Consider the following 21,734-nt stretch of genomic DNA (forward strand, 5'->3'; position numbering starts at 1 on the left):
CTGCCAGAGATCACACCTGGACACTACCTGGGCACTGCCAGAGATCACACCTGGACACTACCTGGGCACTGCCAGAGATCACACCTGGACTGTACCTCGGCACTGCCAGAGATCACACCTGGACTGTACCTGGGCACTGCCAGGGATCCCACCTGGACACTACCTGGGCACTGCCACAGATCACACCTGGACACTACCTGGGCACTGCCACAGATCACACCTGGGCACTGCCATAGATCACACCTGGACACTACCTGGGCACTGCCACAGATCACACCTGGACACTACCTGGGCACTGCCAGAGATCACACCTGGACTGTACCTGAGATCCCTCCCACTGGACTGTACCTGGTCACTCCCACAGATCACACCTGGACTATACCTTGGCACTGCTACAGATCACACCTTGGCTATACCTGGACAGTGCCTTAGATCACACCTGGACTGTAAGTGATCACTGCCGGAGATCGCTGGAGAAGGATAGGTCCACCATCATTTGGGAGGATGTCCAGGCAGGAATCAGACGAGGTAAGTTGTGTCCTCAGCAGGTCGGTGGGTGATTTCTTGCTGGCAACACTTGATCATCTTAGACAGTCTGTTTTCAGGCTCACGCCTGTTGGAGAATTCCACTTGTAGTTTCTACCCCTCCCAATCGTTGCTCCCAGCTGGTTCTCCCGTCCCGCCATCAACATGTTATGACAGTCTAATTTTACTAAAACATATGCATAATATACACCATGAAGACCACAGAAACAGTCATGGTATTTTCAAAACACATTACTGATATCATTGTGTTTGGTATAAAACATCAGTCCGGCGGGACTCACTGAACTTGGTACATTACATAATATATACCAGGTTGTCAGTATGAACCAAGCACAATTCACACTCACGGAAATGACACACAGATCTTTCTTTCCTGAACATTAAAGAGTCAGAGGCCTTTATATTCTCATGTGTACCATAGTTGCTAATTTTGTCATGCAGAGGTGCAAACCAAGACATGAAGTTACTGCAAATTCTGAATTGTACCTGATTCACACTGACTACAGTATAGTACAGATATAGGTTCATATTTATACTTTTTGCTGCAAAACTGTCAAAAAGTATAGCGCCAACTTGTGTCATTCCAGAGCGCCAGCCAGTCGCTAAATTTATGGAATCCTGCAAGCCAGTGCTCAGTGTGGGCTAGCGTCAGAAAAAAATGATGTGAGCCGGGTGGGGGTGGTGGTATGGGGGAAGTGGGTTTGCCTCAAAATATTATGCTAGACTGGTTAGAGGCAAAAAAAAAATGCCTCTAACCAGCCTAGCGTAATTTCCTGATGCAAAACCATCCGTACCACATGACTCCTGTCTTAGAAAATACAGGAGTCATGCCCACCACCCCAATGGCCAGCACAGGGGACCAGTGCCATGCAGGGGGGGCCATCTCAGACCCCCCCCCAATGGCACTTAAATACAAAAAAAATATACTTACTATACTTACCTGGGATGGGGTCCTCCATCCTCTGGTGTGGGTGGAGGTGTTCCGGTGGCAGGCAACTGTGGGATCTGACCCAGGTGTTAAATTATGGTGCAAAGCAAGCTTTGCAACATTATTGAGCCCCTCCTCCCACCCATGCATAATCTTAGCACGGGGGGATAAACATGGGTCTATGGGATTAGCACCATTGTTTCGATTGGAACACCTACCTTGCATCTGATTGACGCAAGGTAGGTGCACGAATCCAGAAAATGGTGTTAACTCCAGTATTTTGACGCTAGCATGCATCAAAATATAAATATGGAGTTAAGATTGTGGTGAATTTGCGTAAAAAAATGACACAAATTCAGCGCAAACGTAGTACAAATATGCCCCTTAGTTTGTACGGGACCAATGTTTTGTATCATATGATTACCCCGTATATAAATCTTCAAAACCAGTTGTTACTCCACAATAAAAAAACGTACAATGCTTTTATTGGAAACTTCACAATGTGTCGGATCCACAGAAATCCAAAGCCCCAGTGGTACCAAGCTTAGCTGAATTCATTAAAGTGTTCTCGTCCCCAGCATCAACAGACAAAATTCATGCTTCCGTTATACATGGTTCGATTCCTGACTCATTGAAACACACAAGCATCACCCTTCCTCATTAAGTAACATAGAGCAGACACCAGGCAATTTCAAACCTCCCATATCGGAACAAAAACATGAAAGGAGTAGTCACCAGACAAATACAAGAGTATGTGGATGAGACCATCATTCTTCTTATGATTGCCAATCCGGATTAGGATGTTCTTGGAGTACAAATGTCAAAGGACTACAAGTATCTTCGGTTCTCTTTGACCTTTCCGCATCCTGCAATATGATCGACCACACAATCCTGCTGAGATGGCACCAGGAATAGGTGAGGATATCAAGACAGCCCCTGAATGGGTCCTTTTATTTCTTTGTGAACATAGTCAACAAATATGTGTAGGAACTTCTGTTTCATTCTCTCTTAAATTATGTTTCGGAGTCCCACCTTCCCTGTTTCTCATCACTATCTACATGCTTCCTACCGACAAGTACTAAGCCTCCATCTGGGCTCATTCTAGATTGTCGAACAGATTCTAAGAATTGGAACACTCCAATCAGCTCTTTTTATACAGGATTTTCAAATGACCTCCTACTTAAGTTGGATCTTGTAAATATGGGGTGCTCTATTAAGGAAGGACTCTCAGCAGAGCCATTTATTAAAGGAAAATGCACCTGGGGATCATAGTTGCTGTGCATGTGGTGATCCATTTTGGGAAGGTAAACAGAACATTTACTTCTTTCTCAAATACAAACCCTGATTTGTGAAAGGCCTGATGGGCACCACCTGCCTCTTGTGTCTCACTGGTTAACATCCTCACAGGCATATTGGGGGTCATTCTGACCTTGGCGGTCTTTTCGCAAGACCGCCGAGTTACCGCCGCGGTGAAGACCGCCGACCGCGGCGGTATGCCGCTGTGCGCATTCTGACCGCTGGGAGCGTTCCGCCGGAAAACCGCCAGCAGCCACACTGGCGGTCGGCGGGAAAGTGGAGACTGGTCAACCTCCACCGCCACGCCAGCAGAACACCGCCCACAGAATTACGACCCACATTTCTGTGTGGCGGTCTTCTGTTGGCGGTCTTCTGTTGGCGGTCACCTCCCCATGGCTCCTGTCACCTCCCGGAGGACCAACGCACAAGGTAAGTTGATCGTCCGTGAGGGGAGGGGGTGGGGGGGTGTTGTGTGATGTGTGCGTGCATGGGGGTGTGCGTGTGAGTGTGTAGAGGGGGTGTGTGAGTGCGTGCATGCGGGAGGGGAGTGCTGCTGTGCCTATGGGCAATGTGTGTAGTTCGGCGGGTGCGCATGTCAGCATGTATGTGTGCGGGTATGTGTCCCCGTTGTGTATGTGTGTGTGTAGGGGGTGTGTATATGTGCATGTTGGGGGTGTGTGCATGTCGGGGTGCGTGTATGTGCATGTCGGGGTGGGGGTGGGGAGGGGGTTCGTACCACCTCTGGGGGGTGCAGGGGGGTGGAGGGTGTGGGGGGAGGACTCGGGGGGCAGTGGGGGGTGGGGGAGACCCCTATCAGTGCCAGGGAAGGAATTCCCTGGCCCCGATAGTGCCTACCGCCATGGTTCGCATGGCGGTTCCCGAACGCCAGAAACCGCGGCGGTAAGCAGGGTCATGATACCGTTGGCGGTCTTGGGTCGACCGCCGGACCGGAGTGCGCAGACTCCAGCCCGTCGGTCATGACGGCCGTGGCTGTCGGAGTGGGGAAGTGGCGGTCGGTCGCGGCGGTGACCGCCGCGGTCAGAATGCCATTTTTAATACCGCCGGTCTGTTCGCGGTCCGACCGCCGCCTCTCCGCCGACCGCCAAGGTCAGAATGAGGGCCATTGTTTGGTAGCAGAGGTGGGTAGGCCTTTCCTGAGGCAGTATTTACATTATTCATTTGCACTGTATCAAGGGTGTTCACTGTGTCTTTTTTGGGTGTGGAACCCTGTTCCTGTATATTTAACCACTCTGTGTGGTATTTTTAAAACACACAGCACAACATGCCAGGAGAAGCATGGAATGGATTGCTTCTGCTCCTGATCATGGATGCACATTGAATGCTGCACCTTTGCATTTCACTAAATTAAACAAGATCAAGCAGCTGAAAAGTAAAGAATAAGTCTGGGGGTTGTAATCTGTGATGTCCGTGAGACATTTTGCATTCGGCAAACATGTTGCTGGTGAATGCTGAGCGTATAGTATGTGACCCAAAAAGAGCAATGGGACTAGAGCTGTATGAAGAGTGAGTAAAACTCAATGAATCTAATGTTTGCAGATAGAAGTCTGAGTCAGTCTGCCTGGCGGTATCTGGACCTATGACCTGCATGCTGCCCACATGCATGCACACATTTCAGTAGTGAGTGCTAATTCTAGCTATTGTAGATGAACATGGTTAAATGAATAATTGGTAATTCACTTTTATTTACTAAGAGGTGTGGATGAACATAGTAGAAATGGTTGTACACAATTGTGTGTTCTGCTATATTTATAAATTGTGAAAACTGTTTTATATCTGGCTAGCAGCTTATATCTTCAAACTTAGGCCCATATTTATACTTCAATTGCACCGAATTTGCGTCTTTATTAACGCAAATTCAGCACAAACCTAACTCCATATTTATATTTTGACGTTAGATTCGTCTAACGTCAAAATATAGGAGTTTGCACCATTTTTTGGATGCGTGCACCTACCTTGCGTCAATTAGATGCAAAGTAGGCGTTCCCATCTAAAAAATGGTGCTGTCCCCATAGCCCCATATTTGTCCCCGTGCTAAAATGACACAAGGGTGGGAGGAGGGGCTAAATAATGGTGCAAAGCTTGCGTTGCATCAATATTTAACGCCTGGGTCAGACCAGGTGTTAGGGGACCTCTGGACCCATTTCCATGGTTAAACACCATGGAATGGGTCCACAGGTGCCCCCCCCCAAGCCCCAGGAACACCCCCAACCACACCAGAGGTTTACGAGAGGATGGGGGACCCCATCCCAGGTAAGTAGCGTAAGTATAGGTAAGTATGTTAATTTATTTTTTTAATTGCCATCGGGGGCCCTAACATGGGTCCCCCTGCATGGCACAGGGTGCAAAGGCCATGCCCAGGGGAGACTTGTCCCCTATGCTGGCCATTGGGGTGTTGGGCATGAATCATGCCTTTCCTAAGAAAGGAGTCATGTTTTTGGTGGTTGTGCGCAAGGAAATGGCGCTAGTCTGGTTAGAGGCATTTTTTTGTCTTTAACCAGCCTAGTGTCATTTTCTAACTGACAACCCCGTCCTTCCCTACTGCCACCCCTACCCAGCTAGCACCTTCTTCTAAGATGCTAGCCCAAGTTTAGCGCCGGCTTGCGCCATTCAGTAAATATGGCACCGGACTGGCATTGTTAGGTGACGCAAGCAGGCGCTAAACATTTTGCCGCAAAACAGCGTTAGTGCAGTTTTGCGGCAAAAAGCATAAATATGGGCCGCAGTACCCTGGAGCTACGGGTTGGTGCTACTAAGAGATATTGTATTTTAGAAGATGGATTTTCATTAACAACTGAGTTTCTCAGAAAATGTCATTTTCTGTTTCAGACACAGGTTGCATTCCATGATCTGTCTGCTTGTTTCTCTCAAGCAGAGTGGAGGCTACTGCAGGAATGGCAAAAGGAACTTTACAGGAATGTGATGAAGGAAATACACCAAGCCCTAATCTCACTTGGTAAAGATACATTCTTTGTTTTCATACATTTTAATTTGCTTTGCAGGTAAATAAAACAGTATGAGGTCTCAGTGTTTCATATAATAAGAAAACCTGATCTACGCAGAACCTGATCTACAAAGTGTTCAAAATGTAATTCCAAAGATGAGCTTAGCACTTGCCTAGAAATACAGTGATGTAGTTCCTTCATTCCTCTGTGACCACGAGAACAAGGGCGTATAATCCCTGAGATTGTCAAAAGTCAAAGTGCTCAACCCTTGGACGACAGATCTACCTCAGTTATCTACAGACCCTTCCCTCCCCTGCTCTTGTTACGCACCCTCTCTGCCTCCACGCATCAGTCCTTTTCTTTCACTGGGATTTGATGTCTGGTGGATCAGGGCGACCCCATTTCTGTGCAATCAACCCCAGTTTGACTAGGTATATCCAATGTCTAGGCATGTCAACCTAAGAGCACCCCTTCCGTCTGACATTCCAGTAAGCGTCCTTTAACTTCCAAGACCACTCTCTCTCAAGGAATCTAGAAGATGGCTCTCAGACTATGACTGTCTTTCCCTTCTGGATTCTATATGTATGTTTTAATATTCTACACTTGCCCTTTCTTAAAGAATTATGAGGTCGCTGTTTCTCTCAGTTCTAACAATACATTCTTGTATAGGTCAAGTAGCCATCCTGATGAAGTAGAAGGTAGAAGGTATGGTAATATATACATGGTAATGGTGACAGGTGTTACGAGAAAGGGAACCTCTTTTCCACACAGTGTGGCTGCGTATGATATTCCTACCTTTATAGCCAGCCCAACAAGGTTGCAGACTGCTCAACCATTCTTTTTTTTTTTAATTTTCTTATTAATACTGAAAACATTACATCAACAATATTGACTGTTATAGATTTCTCATCCACAGTAACCTTTCTCAGCCGGGGTATTCAACCAATCAATTTGGATTTGAATGAGGTCAGAGGTCAGAGGCATTCATTCTAATTGGCCAAAGACAGCGATCAGTTTGGGTAGCAGATACACCCTGAAGGCACAAGGCGATTTAGCCAATCAGATTGACTGCTGTGGGTCCGATGAGAATGAGTCCTGCATTTAAGGAAATATGATTGGGAGAAGAAAGGCCAATGAGACTGACTGGAACAACTGTGGATCTGCACAGACTGATGTGAAGGGCCAGGAATGCTCCTGGATATCAAGGAGAAAGAACATCTGGAAGTATTCCTTGCAGAATCCTGCCCAGAGAAGAATGTCCTTATGGAAAGGAAAATGAACCTATTCTGCTTTTGTGAGGAGAAGAAAAGGGGCAGTCTTCCCAGGCCAAAGGGAGAGTTTAAAATGATGAAAATGGAAAGGCAGACAGTGATTACATGCTGATAAAGCACGTGATAGGGAACTCCTACTAGAAATACATAGAGCAGGGATGTAAGGACCTTTTCAGAGATGAAACATCCAAATCCCCTGGAAGGAGGCAAGAAGGACAATTAGGAGAATTACTAAACCGTCCTTGTGGTGAGATATTCAGGTTTTAAGTGTGTAGATGGACTTGGAGCTGTTAAAAGTCCTAAGCCATACTGCAGAGCTGCGTCACATTTTCTGTTAACGGGCTGCAGTCAGTATTACTCCTTACGCTGGGAATGATGAAAGAAATGGGGTTTACGAATACTGTTGAAGTAAGGTCATATTGTTTGTATAATTTGTAAATTGGGAAGTACCTCATGACAGCCTTTTCCTTTTTGTGTGGCTTTGATCTCTTCTCATCACCCTGCTGTTTCCAGGTGGACTGCAGGGGCGCTTACTTTACGTATGCGGTGCATTTCACTATTGCGGTCTATCCTCATAATGCTTGTTGCGTTTCCTTAGCTTACACATGCCCTGTCTTATAAGACGCCTATCCTGGTTCTATCTCTGTACCCATTCCTTTCTGTGTTGCGTCACTCAATGCGATGTTGACAAAAATATATAAAATAGTACATATTTATTATTAAATTATAAAAATATAACGTTAATTTAAAAATAATGTAACAATAAATGTTATTAGCATAACATATTCAAAATAAATATGCACGGTTTTCTGTATATTTGAACATCAATGTATGTTTTTGACAATTTAATTTAACTTTATTCCCTGTGGGGTTTCATTTTAAGTCATTAACTCAATTTTGTTCTCTGGGATGGTGTTGCAGAATCAGTAGTTGCCCATGAATAGTGCTGGATTTTCTACAAAAGTGTAAGTTACTACATACGTACAGTTTGTGAATACCGAAAACTAGTAAATGTACTCAAGATTGTAAACTTACTGAAGAGTGTAAGTTACCTTTGTGAATTAGGCCCCCGGTGTTTTTGGTACTTTACCAAATTAACTGTGATGAATTTCCAATTTGTCACCCAACACGTAACAAGAGAATCACTGGGAGAGGAGATAAACCTCTGTTTTCTTTTCATTTACAGGTCCTCTTATTGCAACCACAGTGTATACATTAAAGGCTAAAGAAGCAGACGATATGTGCTTTACGCTTAACCAGGACATGGAGAAAAGACACAGAACATCTGTTTCCCCAAGCAGGAAGTGTATCAGAGGTTAGACCGACTATATTCCCAGAACTAGCATATATTCATACTGGGACACAAAGTATGTGTACGCACAGCCAAAGACAATTATAGGCATAACAGAACACACACAGACCAAATCTTAGTACAACACACTTGATTGAGGTGGGGTAAGAGACCCAGCACTGTGGGAAGTGGAAAAACTTGTTGCATGCCTTTAAAGCTGCCATCATCATTTTAATGTTGGGAGCTCCAGCACATCAGAGGGAAAGACTGCAGACAGTGAAAATAGTGGAACTGTGAATAAAGATGACTCTGTGAGAAGGCACACATGAGAAGGGGCAAAGTAATGCTGGAATAATCAGGAAATGGTAGATCAAAAGATGCTTCCTTAATTTAGTGATAGAAAAAAAACCTTGAGAAGAGAAAGGATTTGTCAGTCTACAGCGGTGTGAAGCGCAAGGCCGCTCCTGAACATACTTTAGCCTCTGTCTGAACCCGCCTGCGCAAGGCGTTGGTTGTTCACAGCGGGGATGGAGTGCAGGGCCAGGCCTTTGGGCAGAACTTGCTCCCTACACTCCACATGCACCCAGCCCCTGCTGGGCACAGACTTTCGGCACGTGAAACAGGGGGTGAGATGCCCGAACCCTATGGTGCATGGCCATTGGCTTTGTGCAGCGGATGGGCGTCAGATCGCCACTGTACACAGACAGTGGTCATGTACAGTAGGGATCGGACGCGATAAAGAGCGCCACACCCTCACAATATGTCTGACACTTGCTGCGCAGGGCCTTTAGTTGTGTTCAATGAAGGGTGCTGTACCCTACCCTCCACACGCTTGAGATCCCAGCTGCGAATGGCCTTTGGCCACGCAGAGCCGGGTGGGGTGTCTAGATCCCACTGTGCAAGGTCTCCCGCTGTGTGCAGCTGAGGTTGGGCCTCAGATCCAACTGTTCTTCCTTACCGCCCTTTTGGCTGCATGAGCCTGGGGGTAAGGGTGTTCTCACTTTGCCCCATTTTGTGCCTTTTTCATTAACTTTCAGGATGTGGGAACCACATATCCACATCTTATAACAACAGCTGCAACGTTTTCCTCTGATGTCTCACGGCCTACCTGTGGCATTCAGTTACCTTAGCTGATCAAACCCAGGTATTTTTTTTAATTTTGGTTCACTGATTTCGGCAGGACTGTGCATCCTCTGCAAATGCACTGTCCAGCTATCTCTAATATATAACCTCTTCATTCCCAACCTACGCACTTTTTTAAATGCAAATGTCTCTAAAATTCTTGAACGGATTTACACCAAACCAAGCAAAGGCACGTCTTAAGTAAAGTTCTACCTTTGTGCCAAACTTGGTGTAATTCCATCCAGCTGTCTTTTTGTTTCAAAGAGCAAGAAATCCCAGGGGATTAAAATGGAAAAGGGCAGTTTTGGACCCACCCTTTCTCACAGCTTCTACTTCATGGATCTGCACGAAATGTGTTATGAAGAACCCAAAGTGGAGGTACTTTTTTGGAATGTTCTGTGCAGATTTGTCAGTCAGTACCAACGTTACTAAAAAAACAATATTACCTGTCCTTTAAAAACTCTGACCAAACCATAACTACGCTGGCACTATCATATGTATGTGCATATGCATATATATATAAGAATGGTTGCAGCACTTAAAGGACTGATGTTAAAACATATATTTATTTAACCATAAATGCAACGGTAAAAAAGCTGCCGATGCGTTTCGACCTAATGTTCTTGTTCATGCGACGAACAGGTGTCTTCTCACTCGCTGTTTGCACAGTTATCTAACAAACCACTACAAAGGCACTCTGGGACATGTTGTATAACATAAAGAGACCACTGCAGACATTACAAAAGTGACCTATGTGCAAGATAAAGTACTGTTGTTTAAAAACAAAAAAGCAAAGAGCAGTGCAATTTTTGCATAATAATCCAATTCATATTTGATCTGACATTTTCTCATCTTAAGAATACTACAGTGAATAGGCATTCTGGGACTTATATTTTCCATGGGAAAAGTTACAAGTGCACAGAATTTAAGACCCTCAAAATAATGTTTTTATCATAACCATATTCGTTAATCTCTAAGTGAAAGTAATTGGCAACAACCCTCTACCAGCAGACATCTTGTAATTGCAAACATTAATACGAGACAGATTCAAATCAGAAAATGCCGGCAGAATGGGGACAGAGCAATATGCAATGTTCTCAAAATATGATCAGGATTTTAATTAAATATGCTAAAAAAGATGTGGAAAAACACATGGAGGATATGAGATTGGAAAAATATGAAGAAATGATTAAACAATGCAAACAGATAAAATTCTTATGAGATTAAAAGGATTATTTGTAGGTAGAATTTTAACATTTGTGATGTGTTTTGATGTATAAAAGCAAAAGCATGTTCTTGAAAACACAATTACACATTAATCCTCATTGGAAGGAATAAATGAATCTGAAACAGGTCAGAGTGATAATGAAGGCGAATCGTCAAAGTGGTGTGATCAAAATAATGTTTTTGAGGAGAGGAGGTTGTTCTATATGGTTTGCCAAGCAAGAGGTAAACTTGTATTAAAATTATTCAATAATTTAAATAAATTCAACTTATAATTTTAATTTTACAAAATATTAAATAAACATAAACATGTTAATGAGGGTGGGATTTTGTTTAAATTATTGTTTACAGTTATAAATTAAATATATATACTTAAATTAATTAGTTTATCCACATTGAATTTGATGATTTAATGTTTTTTAATTGCTTATTGTATTAGTTCTAGGCTAATAGTAAATAATTTACATTCATAATAAACATTCAAATATTTTTTATATTTTTCAAAAAAGAATAATAAAGAATTAATATTTTCCCTGTACTTTCACAACGTAAAATATCCATCACGATGGTATAGTTGTCCACCAATGTTGAAAGGTATTCGAATTAACTTTATATTCATTATTTCTGAAGAAGGCTCCACCCCTTGATTTGAGGGGATAAAGACATGTAAGTCAGCACCTTAGTGTAAATCTTAACTTGGGAATGATGAATTGCAAGGAAGTGTAGAAGTAAATATACAGCTGAGTAAATATACATGTGCTTATTTATCTTTGTGAGTAGGCTCTTAAGTATCTTTTGCCACGTGCTCCTTGTGATGCACTTAATGGTGAATACTCTTGGGGGTGTTTTACTGACTCTGTATCTCTACGAACCATTCTAAGAGCGACTGCCAAAATCAGGTGGTGTACGGGCAAACAATGAAATCTGCTGTTAAAGACTGAATAGAAGTACTTTTATGTGATAGTAAAGCATCATTTTATGTCCTTCTATAACAGATAATACTAACTTGGATGAATTATTCACCATAAACCAAGAAGAACAGCTGTACTTGGACAACTTTCATGACCGAAGTGGTTGTCTCAGTGCTTGTGAAGAAGGTAAGTGATGCCGTGACATTCCGGTTCAAAGAGCATCAGAAACAGTTGTGGAAGTCTAGAGGTTTCTGGAGTAGGTGGATTCTAGTGATTTTATTTCAGTGCTCTCCTTTCTTTTGGAAATTCGTATTTTTACATCCCGACCGATGTGTTAATGAAACACGTTGCTCTTACAACTGTGCATATTTCTTTTAAAGATGAAACATAACAAAGTGTATGCATTCTCTACATGTTTTGTTAGGATCTTTCGATCTGTCACTCTCTTGCATTCTCACATGCTTTTTGCCTCTCACACTCTCACTTTGTCTTGAGGCTCTGGTAGGCGTAGAGGACAGTTACTGCCTTTGTTATCTTCAAATACTGATTAAGCATCCACTAAGTGGTGCATTTGGAGGTTTTCCACATAATCCCTCCTAAATAGCATACTTACAAGCTCTCACTCTGTGTCTTTATCCTGAAATGTACTGAATTACCTCTATACGTCAGGACACATCTTGAGAAACTATTTTATAATTGTCATATATATAAAAAAATATATGTGGTTATACTACTTTAAAGGCTAGGTCACCTTTTCTGAAGAACATTGTTCATTTGAAATGATAACAGTGTTATGCTTTCGATACACCTATCTGTTGTTAATTTAACTTATTCTGTAGAATTTCAATATCCCAATACAGACGTTACTGTGAAGAAAGTCGAAGAACCAATGTTGATTTTTAATGATCATTTTGATGCTGAAGTTGAAAAAAGCAGCTCTGGCCCCACAGAAAGTAAGTAGCCAATGATTTTAATGTCTTCCTTCCTTGGGATTGTGGGTGGAGGTACCCCAGCCCTCACTTGATACATTCCTGACATTGGTCAGTTTATGGACCCTTCTCAGTATGTTACGGATCCTTTGTGAGTTGTTCCCGCTTGTGAACTGAAGAGCGAGGTATCTACTACTTCTAACAGTGAATGAAGCTCGTTTGCTCCCTATATGACCTTTTCATCGACATTTGTATATAATTCCCCTTGTGTGATGTATATTCATGTATGTTGTGCTATTACACATATATGTTATCTACTACAGATCATGACGTTGTTTCATTCTGTATAAAAGAGGAGGAAGAGACGGATCGCTTGGGCAATAACAACACTAACAGATTGAAAGATACCAGTGGCTCTGTGGGTGAGTTCACGGTGCCTCGCATATTAAAATCAGGTAATGAGGAGACCCCTCTCCACACATATGGAAACACACGTGTTAGGTGGGATTTCGGTAGATGTAGAACAAGCATGTCTGCTAACTGTAAGTTTTACTGGATTATTTTCTTATCTTCAACTTATTTTTTTACAACAAATCTTTCAGAATACAGATGTCCGGTTGTCTGGTCATGCAACATCCTTTTCTCTGTTCTTTCTGGGTTCAAGTCATGAATATAGTTTATTATAAAACATTTGATAACATTTGAATGTAGCCTTTACATGTTTGAATGTGGCCTTTAAATGTTTTAAATCGTCGTGTATATTTCTGTTCCATTTCTCTTAGATGAAGTTTAGGTTATAAGGGCATAGATATAGGTATGGAGTGAAAGAAAACATGATATATGTCAGTACAAGCTAAATGTACATAACAATATATAAACACATAACAAATTAGCGCTGAATTATTCATGTCAGTGAGGCTAAAATGAAAGCCGCAGTGCCTCAGCTTTGAGTGGATTGCTTGGTAGTCGTATGAGTTGCTTTAACCCAGATAAAGTTTGGCTGCGTGTACCACATCATCCCACTGACGCGGATCACCTGAACTCGTCACTGCACACGTATTTACTCATACTTGAAAGTTAAAACTTTAATACCTAAAACTTTATACTTCAAACTTTTTATCTCATTTAATTTTTGTTTACTCCCATATAAAACATTTGAAGTCTACATTGCATAAGGGTGTCCAATCTTCAGATGTAATGAAATGTGTCAAATGCATGCCAGGTTCCATCATTTTATTAAATGTAACAAGTTGTCATCTTATGCTCCTCCACGGACAGATAAACCTGATAAATGGGTGGATGTCGAAGCGAAAGCCAACAATAGGACAGGAACCAATGTGATTTAATAAGGCTCTTATTTTGAGCTCTCAGAGATGACATGCTCAGCAAAAGACAAATCATATGAAAGATGGTTAAGTCATCCGTCTAAGATTATGAACACATTACTCAAATATGGCATTCAGAATTCCCACATTTGTAATGCCCACGTGTAATGAGCACTAGAGCCGGACACGGTTTATATCTCAATGCACACAAGGCTTATCTTCAGATTGTCAAAATTAATCCAAGGGTGACTGTGCCTCCCATCATGTTCATCCAGGTACTTAGAGTTTGGCATGTTTCTGTGGTAACCCCTTGCTTTGTAGGTTACACTGGTCCATAACAAATTTCCACTCATGGTGGAGTGGTTCGGTGCCCTACACTTTTTTTCTACATCTTATTTAGCTATTGGATAGCCACTCCTATCAGGGTATGATATGCTAAGGTGCCTCCTTCTTCCTCCATCATCCCCAACAGGGCTACCTTAGGTATCAAATCAATAGAGCGCCACCACAGAGGCCAGCTCCTATGATGTCAGGGCAGTCCCAGATCATATGCAACAGCGTGTCTTTAGCAGTCACATATCTAGAGGACACTTGTGTTTTGATTTAATTTGAGAACATCTTATAATAATCTAGCCAGGAAAGGGAGCGTTATATGTACTTGGGAGAAACTGATGGCTTAATCTAATGGTCTGTTCTGAGTCAGCTCATCATCTACAGGTAAACCGAGTGCATGAATATATTCAGCTCACACTGGCCTCTTATAAATCTAGTTTACAATGGATACTGTCTTCAGAAGTGAACGATGGACCTAAATATCGATCTATAATGCCTTCTCTGTGATGTGTAGCATGTCACTCAACCCGTGGACCATTACTTCCCACTCTCTCAATGCTCCAGCAGGTGGTTTAAATTGATGAACGTTCCCAAGTGTGCTTGTGAAGCCCCTCTTGCTTTTGGTTGTTACAAGCATGTGTGGCCTTGTTGGACTGGTTGAGTATTTGGGAGGTCTTTTGGGTAAGCGAGGACCATGTTAGCCCTGGTGGATATCAGCTGTATCTGTTATGGTGTGTTTGCCAATTAACTTATTATCAGTTTAATAATGTCTTAAACCGTACACATATTTCAGTTACCCATTTTATCATTAATATATATATATATTAAATATTAAACAATTTTTTGGGGAAAAATTTAACTTTAAACAAATGTATTCTTTCCTTAATAGGCCCAACCTTCATTTCACTATCTTAAAAAAACAACTTTCTTTCCCATTTAGCAAGTATATATTTCATTCCCTTAATAAAAAGAAGTAGACATATTTGTTTGTTTAAGTATATGATCCTGTGGAGTCAGCACCATCTTTGCTCAACAAGATTATCTATCCAAGCCCCTTACACCCTCAGTAATGAGAACTGAGTGCATCCATTTTGTGGAAACTCTGTCAGGAGGTGGACTTTATACATAAAATTCAAGTATCCTAGGTTAGAACAAAGTCCATTGTATTTTCGGTATTGTTTCTTTTGTCCCTAAGGATAGCTTTCTTCTTATGTTTTTCTCAATTTACCTTTCACATACTAGGTGGCTCTGATGGCTTACTTGATTATTGCATCAGCTCCAAGGTCTGTGCTTGGTTTAAGTGCTCACAGGTTTGAAACCTGGCAGGTCGGTTCAGCCTTTCGTCCTTCAGAGGTTGATAAAATGAGTACCATTGAGTTAGGTAACAATAAACTTCTTTCATTTCAGCGCCAAAATAACCTTCAGGGTAAATGTGCACTTTACAAATATACATTATGTTATACATTTTGCATCGTATTTGCATTTACTCTGTAACATAATTTGGAAGATCTTTGCCAAAAACTCTCCCCTTCTTATTAGCATATTTCAGACAAACATGCCTCTAACTATTTGAATTAAGTAAGCAGGAACGCAGCCCACCGGGACCTATTTTGGACACTCCAGGAATATACTGTGATGCCTGATATCCTTCTATTATATTTTCTGTGTGACAAAGCTGATGGTCTGATGTGTTTAATTCAACAGATAATGCGGATTTAAGCAGAGCGGATAAAAGGGGACATTATTCAGACCATATCAAAACAACAAAGCCATTGAAAACATCAGTGAAAGTGGATATTGCGCTGGACTCTGAGACGACCGCAACCTCTAGAAGCCTTCCATGGTCAGAAACCAACAGTGAGCTTCAGAGAGAAAATGGCCAGTGTAAAAGTAACTTCAGCAGTCCAACACGTACGTGTTTAAATCATGGAATTCCCAAAACTGGAATGCCTGGTGAATTTGATGAAACTGAGAGTGCAGCGAGAAATACATTGGTATTTGCACATCAACAAAATAAAAAGGCAAACTGGACATGGTATAAATGTACTGAATGTGAAAAAGGCTTCGAACAGAGCATAGAGCTTACAAGACACATGAAAACACATACCGGAAAAACGCTCTACCAGTGCATTCATTGTAATAAGACATTTAACAAAAGAAGTGCTTTCCACCACCATCAAAGGACGCATACAGGAGAGAGACCATATCACTGCAGTCAGTGTGAGAAAAGTTTCAGTATGAAGTCGACCCTTAATATGCATCTCCGAACACATTCTGGAGAAAGACCTTATCAGTGCAAGTATTGTGAGCAAAGCTTTATTCGAAATGACCATCTTGTTCTTCATGAGAGAACACACACCGGAGAAAGGCCCTATAAGTGTACTGAATGTGAGAAAAGCTTCAGTCAGAAAGTCAATCTGACTCGACATGAGCGAACACACCATGGGGAGAGGAGATTACAGGGGCTTCTTCTGTCACATCTGAGCTGAACACCCTCACAGAATGTGATGGGACATAAATATGTCTCCTCAATCTCTGCTTTGGAAAGACACAGGCACTCCATGTGATTTTTTAAATAAATCATATCACCAGAATGTGTATAACATCAGGTGATTAACAGAACTGATGTGGTATTATTGTATTTTAATCCAAGGTGTCAGCCAGAGATTAAAAATCAGAAAAACTATTCACTTGGAATAGGAAGCGTAAAAGGAACTGATGTCCTTACACTTGTAGTCCAAATTATCACTGCGAACGGGAGGTCACTCTCGTTATTCTATTTGTGAACAAATGTGAGACTGCAATTCAGAGTGCGACCTTATCATGTGATGACTGTGAGCTAGTCTTCCCTCATCATGGGCCTCTAGTTTTAGTTTGTAACCAGAAAGCACACGGACAGTAGACATTAACCTCGGGAGAGAAAGTGCAATCATTAGTGGGAAAACATTTGTCTGAAGACTTCCTGTTGTAAGACCAGAGGTAAACACAGCAATAATGGCGGAGCACACGAAGGATAGAACCCTAAGGTACTTGCTTGGGCCCAAGAATGAATCTCAGGTTTGTCATTGCTAATAGAGAATATGCAATCAAACTTGGAGACAAAAATACAGACACAACAAACGTGAAAAGCTAAATAAATGTAATTCTTAAAATAGGGAAACTCACAGATCTGGAAGACTCACACTGGCTAGTACTGTTAGTGAAAATGAAAGGTGTTTTTAAATTGCTACTAAACTGATACATTTGAGCGTGTCCATAAGTTAATATGTAATGGCTTCTCTGTTGAGCGTGGAGGCGCAGAAGTATGGGACTCCTCTCTCCGGACACTAAAAAAGCATTTTAGGTGTTTGAATAACTCTAGCAAGAGCTAGTGAAATCCCTAAGACAGGCCAGCGGTCCTTTGATGGGTCTAAATTGTATATGAACACCAAGATATCGTTGTAAGTATGAATGGCCATATCATAAGGGAGAAAAGTTTGGAGAGGGGAACAAACTTGGCAGTAGACATGCCTCTCTCTCCTCTGGTGTAGAGTCACTGGCCGGATGGACGTAAGAGGTGTTGTACTGGATGGTTTTACAAAGATGTCAGCAGCAGAAGGCGCTGACATGCAGGTTCACTAGGGAAACCTTGCGTGGTCTGGGATGTGTACTGGTAAAATTAAGAGAGGACAACCAGAACGTCTTTAAAATGCAGAACTAGGAGAGGGGCAGTTTTTAAGTGATTACATTATAGAAAGCAACAAATGCAAGCTTCCACTTTCTTTAGAAGATTAAAAACAGAACTGCAGACATATTTATTAGGCAGCATGCTTCCCAGGAAGCCAATTAAATCTGTGCACAGTTCAGTTTATACAAGACAGTGTGATTGTGCTTTATAGAGGACAAACCTCCTTTGAGGGGAGTGTGCTATAAAAGGTATAAAACTAAATACATACATAAATCCATATGGCTTCCAAATCATTCTACATGTCAACAAGCACTTTTACAGATTGTGCTTACATCATGACACCCCCCTCAGTCCAGTCTGGAGTTAGATTAATGTGAATGGACTGGGCCAGGTACACCCTAATGTCTCCTCAGAGGGATAGTTACTCCGGTAAGGTTTCTTTTGATGCTCTAGTGGTTCCCAGTAACAGTAACTTGAGGACATCGACTAAGGTGACGGTTTGGATGTTTTAATTCAGTGAGAGACCCCTTTACGGCAAGGGAGCCTATTGAAGGAAGTAGCTAAACTGGGGGATTCAAGCTTGAGAAGTGGAGGGTATGTGGATGGTTGAGGTCCGGAAACATGGTTTGTACTGGTATTTACAGGTCCAACATACACCATAGGTATATCGGAAGGGAGAGGCGAGACAGGCAGACCTCCCACTCCTCAGTTTCTTATTCAAAGGTGAGAGGACGTCCTATTTGATTTTGAAACTGTACAAGTTACTAATGGGGTTTGATAAGATCCCCTGTTAACACTTGCTGAATAATGGGGGTATGATAAGTATGTAAAAGTGATGAAAAAGAGTCTGTGATATTTCTTACTGATTAACACTAAACTATGCTTACCCCCAAAGCATATACTGCACAGCGGAAATTATAGATAAAATAGGAAAATTTGATGTACTGTATTCCACTAAGTGTGACGAAATAAATGATTTATTTAATATGAAATGGACCTGTGAGCAGTAAACAATAGTTATTATAGACAATGCTAAGAGGAGTCGGAGAGAGCCCACTGAATACAAATCCTAAAATACCATTATTGGAAGAGTGCTTGGATAGGCTCTCTGGAGCTGTGCTAGGGCATCTCCCTCGTTGGAGCTGGTGGTTGGCGCCGTGGTATACCTGCCGTTGTGGCTGCGTTCTTTAACTCTGAATTAACTTAGGAGAGCGTGGTGAATGGTTTCTTGGTAGCAATGAAAGAAAAAGAGGGGGTCCCGATAGAAAAGAACATTTAGGAAGTAGATGCCAGGCTTCATGTCTCTCATGAAGAAGAGGCGTACATGACGATTTATCCAGAATCAACGTGAAGGTGTCATATGGAAGATAATCAATGTGTAGGCAGGAGTCAGAGAGACCAGTGTACTTGTAGGGAAATGAGGGGGAATGTGCAGAGCCCGGCAAACCAGGTGCAAGATACACACAGCGCAGGATGATCATGATCTCAAGGAACCTGCATTAATCTTGGCACGACGTATTTTTTTACATATAGGCCCTCATTACGACCTTGGCGGTCGGTGCTATAGTGGCAGTAGTACCGCCAACAGGCTGGCAGAACATACCGCCATATTATGACATTGTTGGTTTGGCAAAAGCCAAACCGCCAATGTAACACACCGACCACCGGGCTGGAGACTACAGTAGCCCGGCAGCCGTCACTAGGGCACCCACAGTAATATGACCCTGCCCACCGCCATGGTTTTCTTTGTTTTTTTTACCGCTACGAAAACCATGGCAGTAGGCACCATCAGTGCCAGGGAATTCGTTCCCTGGCACTGATAGGGGTCTCCACCGCCACCCTCCCCAGAGTCGTCTCTCCCCCTCCCCCTCTCCCTTCCGTCCCCCCAACATAATCACACATACACACACAGACATACACACGAATACCCACATTCACCCACGCATGCATACATCCATGCATAAACACACCCACACCCACTGACATACATACAAGCCCACACGCATTCACACATCACAACATACACGCACACTCACATTCATTCATGCACACACGCGTTACACACGCCCCACACCTGCATGCATGCACACCAACATAAACACACACGGTCCCACACACACACACAACACCCTCCTCCCCTGTCAGAGCACACGACTTACCTGCATGCAGGGGGTCCTCTGGCAGAAGACGGGACCCCGCGCTGCTGCCAGCAGCAGCGGCCACCAGCAGAACACTCCCAGGACGTATCATGTGTCATGATACAGTCGGCAGCGTTCTACTGGGTGGCAGCAGCGCCACATTACTGCCGTCCGCTGCCATGACCGTAGCCAGAATTCCGCCAGCCTTCTTGCTGAATTCCGGCTACGGTCATTATATGGTGGATGGTAGGTAGCCACAGCGACGGTCTTTTGGAGGCTGTCGCTGTGGCGGTAGGCGGCATTTACCGCCATTATCATAATGAGGGCCATAGTGTTTGATCTACACTATCTCAGTTTTTTTCTGTTAAGGAAAAAAATAAAATAATAAAAAGTGTTATTAGTACTAGCTATTTATTTTCACCTGCATTATCACGTGCCGGCTTTTATTGCACCCTCTGAGCTTCCCAACTAAGTATTATGAGGTTTACGAAAATTCTGAAAACATTTCTGTGGGCTGACAAATGGTCAATGCTGCTTGGCATACATTGCATTGGGAGGGGTAGAGTTAATGGCCCTGATTTGAAAGTGTATTGCTTGGGACAGTGTCTTTTATGACTTTTAGGGCAATCACTTGTGGTTAAACTACTTCCTGGGATTCACAAGAGCACAACCTGAATTCTCATCAATTTGGAGGTTGTAAAATTTACTAGTCCAAGGACTTTAGAAAATTGAAAGTCGTTTTTAGTTCCAGTTGAAGGGAAAGGGGTGAAGTGATAACTGTAAACTGGAATAACTGTAAGTTTGAGGATTCATGATTAATTGTTAGAATGTTATTTGAATGGGTATTTCTTCCATTGAGTAGAGAACCACTCGTCTTCACAGCTTAAAGTAGACGTTAGTTTGAAATAACTTGAAGTTCTTACTGACAGAATCTTGCTAACAGAGGATGATAGATTGAAGAATGCGTAATTCTATTGGTGAATCAACTCATTCCAGGCAGCTCCATAAGATTATTACACAAATGGACAAAGAATGACAAAGACTTCCTGTCCATTGTTCAAGGTCACCACTATCAATGCATAAAAAGCTCAAACAAAGAAAATATTTATTTCTAGATTAGTACATATGGTAGAGCATTTGCTGAAATATCCTCAAAAGAGAATATTCACAATAGTCTTTCTTATTATGCACAGATTATTAGGGACATCGCAGCCTATGGTCAACAAATGCGGAAGCTTTGCTGAAGACTGACACCTCAGCAGGTCCCTTGTGACACCTTTTATTTTGTCCAGATATCAAAGACACATGCTTAGCCTGGGTTACCCACAGATTCTTCTTTGATTGATCTGGCCAGTTCAGTTATGAAAATAAAGAATACTTTTTTATAACCTAATGCACTGCCTGCAGAAGTCTTTTGTTGCAAGTAGGGCAAGCATACATAAAACATGTAACTTAAAAAAGCACCTTGATTGAGAAAGATAGGCCCTGCAGCAATGGGTGTTTGTAAGTGCTTCTTGTGACTGTGGGAAATCCCCCAGGGTAAGGTGGGGACAGTCAGGTGGCTTGTCCCATGGAAGCCAGATTTCAACTGTTGTGTGCACTTCTAAAGACGTACATGTGTGGGGATTCACAGCCTGTACTTATAGCACTTTAAAACATGCCCCATCCTAGGATTCATGAGTGGGGCAATAAGGGTGGAAAAGCACCCCAGCCACCCTTCTTTCGTCAGGATTTTCTAACCTAGACAAGTGTTTTCTTTGTAAGAAGAGGGAACAAGAAAGTACAGCAAA

The 21,734-nt window shown here is 42.4% G+C and overlaps 1 protein-coding gene across 2 annotated transcripts; it reads left to right on the plus strand.

The window, feature by feature from the left end:
* The first annotated feature begins 400 nt into the window (after positions 1-400).
* On the plus strand, positions 401-21,399 carry LOC138303523 (zinc finger protein 1 homolog). Of its 2 annotated transcripts, none has more exons than XM_069242729.1 (7): positions 401-528; positions 5,618-5,744; positions 8,191-8,319; positions 11,637-11,738; positions 12,413-12,505; positions 12,805-12,903; positions 15,844-21,399. In XM_069242729.1, exons 1-7 carry the CDS (start codon positions 505-507, stop codon positions 16,626-16,628), a joined length of 1,359 nt encoding a protein of 452 aa, XP_069098830.1. In that variant the 5' UTR covers positions 401-504; the 3' UTR covers positions 16,629-21,399. The 2 variants fall into 2 exon arrangements, with proteins under 2 accessions (XP_069098830.1, XP_069098829.1); XM_069242728.1 differs by having other exon boundaries at positions 12,392-12,505; positions 15,844-21,398.
* Positions 21,400-21,734: the final 335 nt, after the last annotated feature.

The sequence above is a fragment of the Pleurodeles waltl genome, chromosome 7 (genome assembly GCF_031143425.1).
Source record: "Pleurodeles waltl isolate 20211129_DDA chromosome 7, aPleWal1.hap1.20221129, whole genome shotgun sequence".
Taxonomy (NCBI): domain Eukaryota; kingdom Metazoa; phylum Chordata; class Amphibia; order Caudata; family Salamandridae; genus Pleurodeles; species Pleurodeles waltl.

Excerpts from the sequence above, each read along its gene's own strand:
- LOC138303523 (XM_069242728.1), top strand. The coding sequence starts at position 505 with ATGTCCAGGCAGGAATCAGACGAG. Across the intron at positions 8,320-11,636 it reads AAGCAGGAAGTGTATCAGAG|ATAATACTAACTTGGATGAA; the intron begins GTTAGACCGACT and ends CTTCTATAACAG. Across the intron at positions 12,904-15,843 it reads AGATACCAGTGGCTCTGTGG|ATAATGCGGATTTAAGCAGA; the intron begins GTGAGTTCACGG and ends TTAATTCAACAG.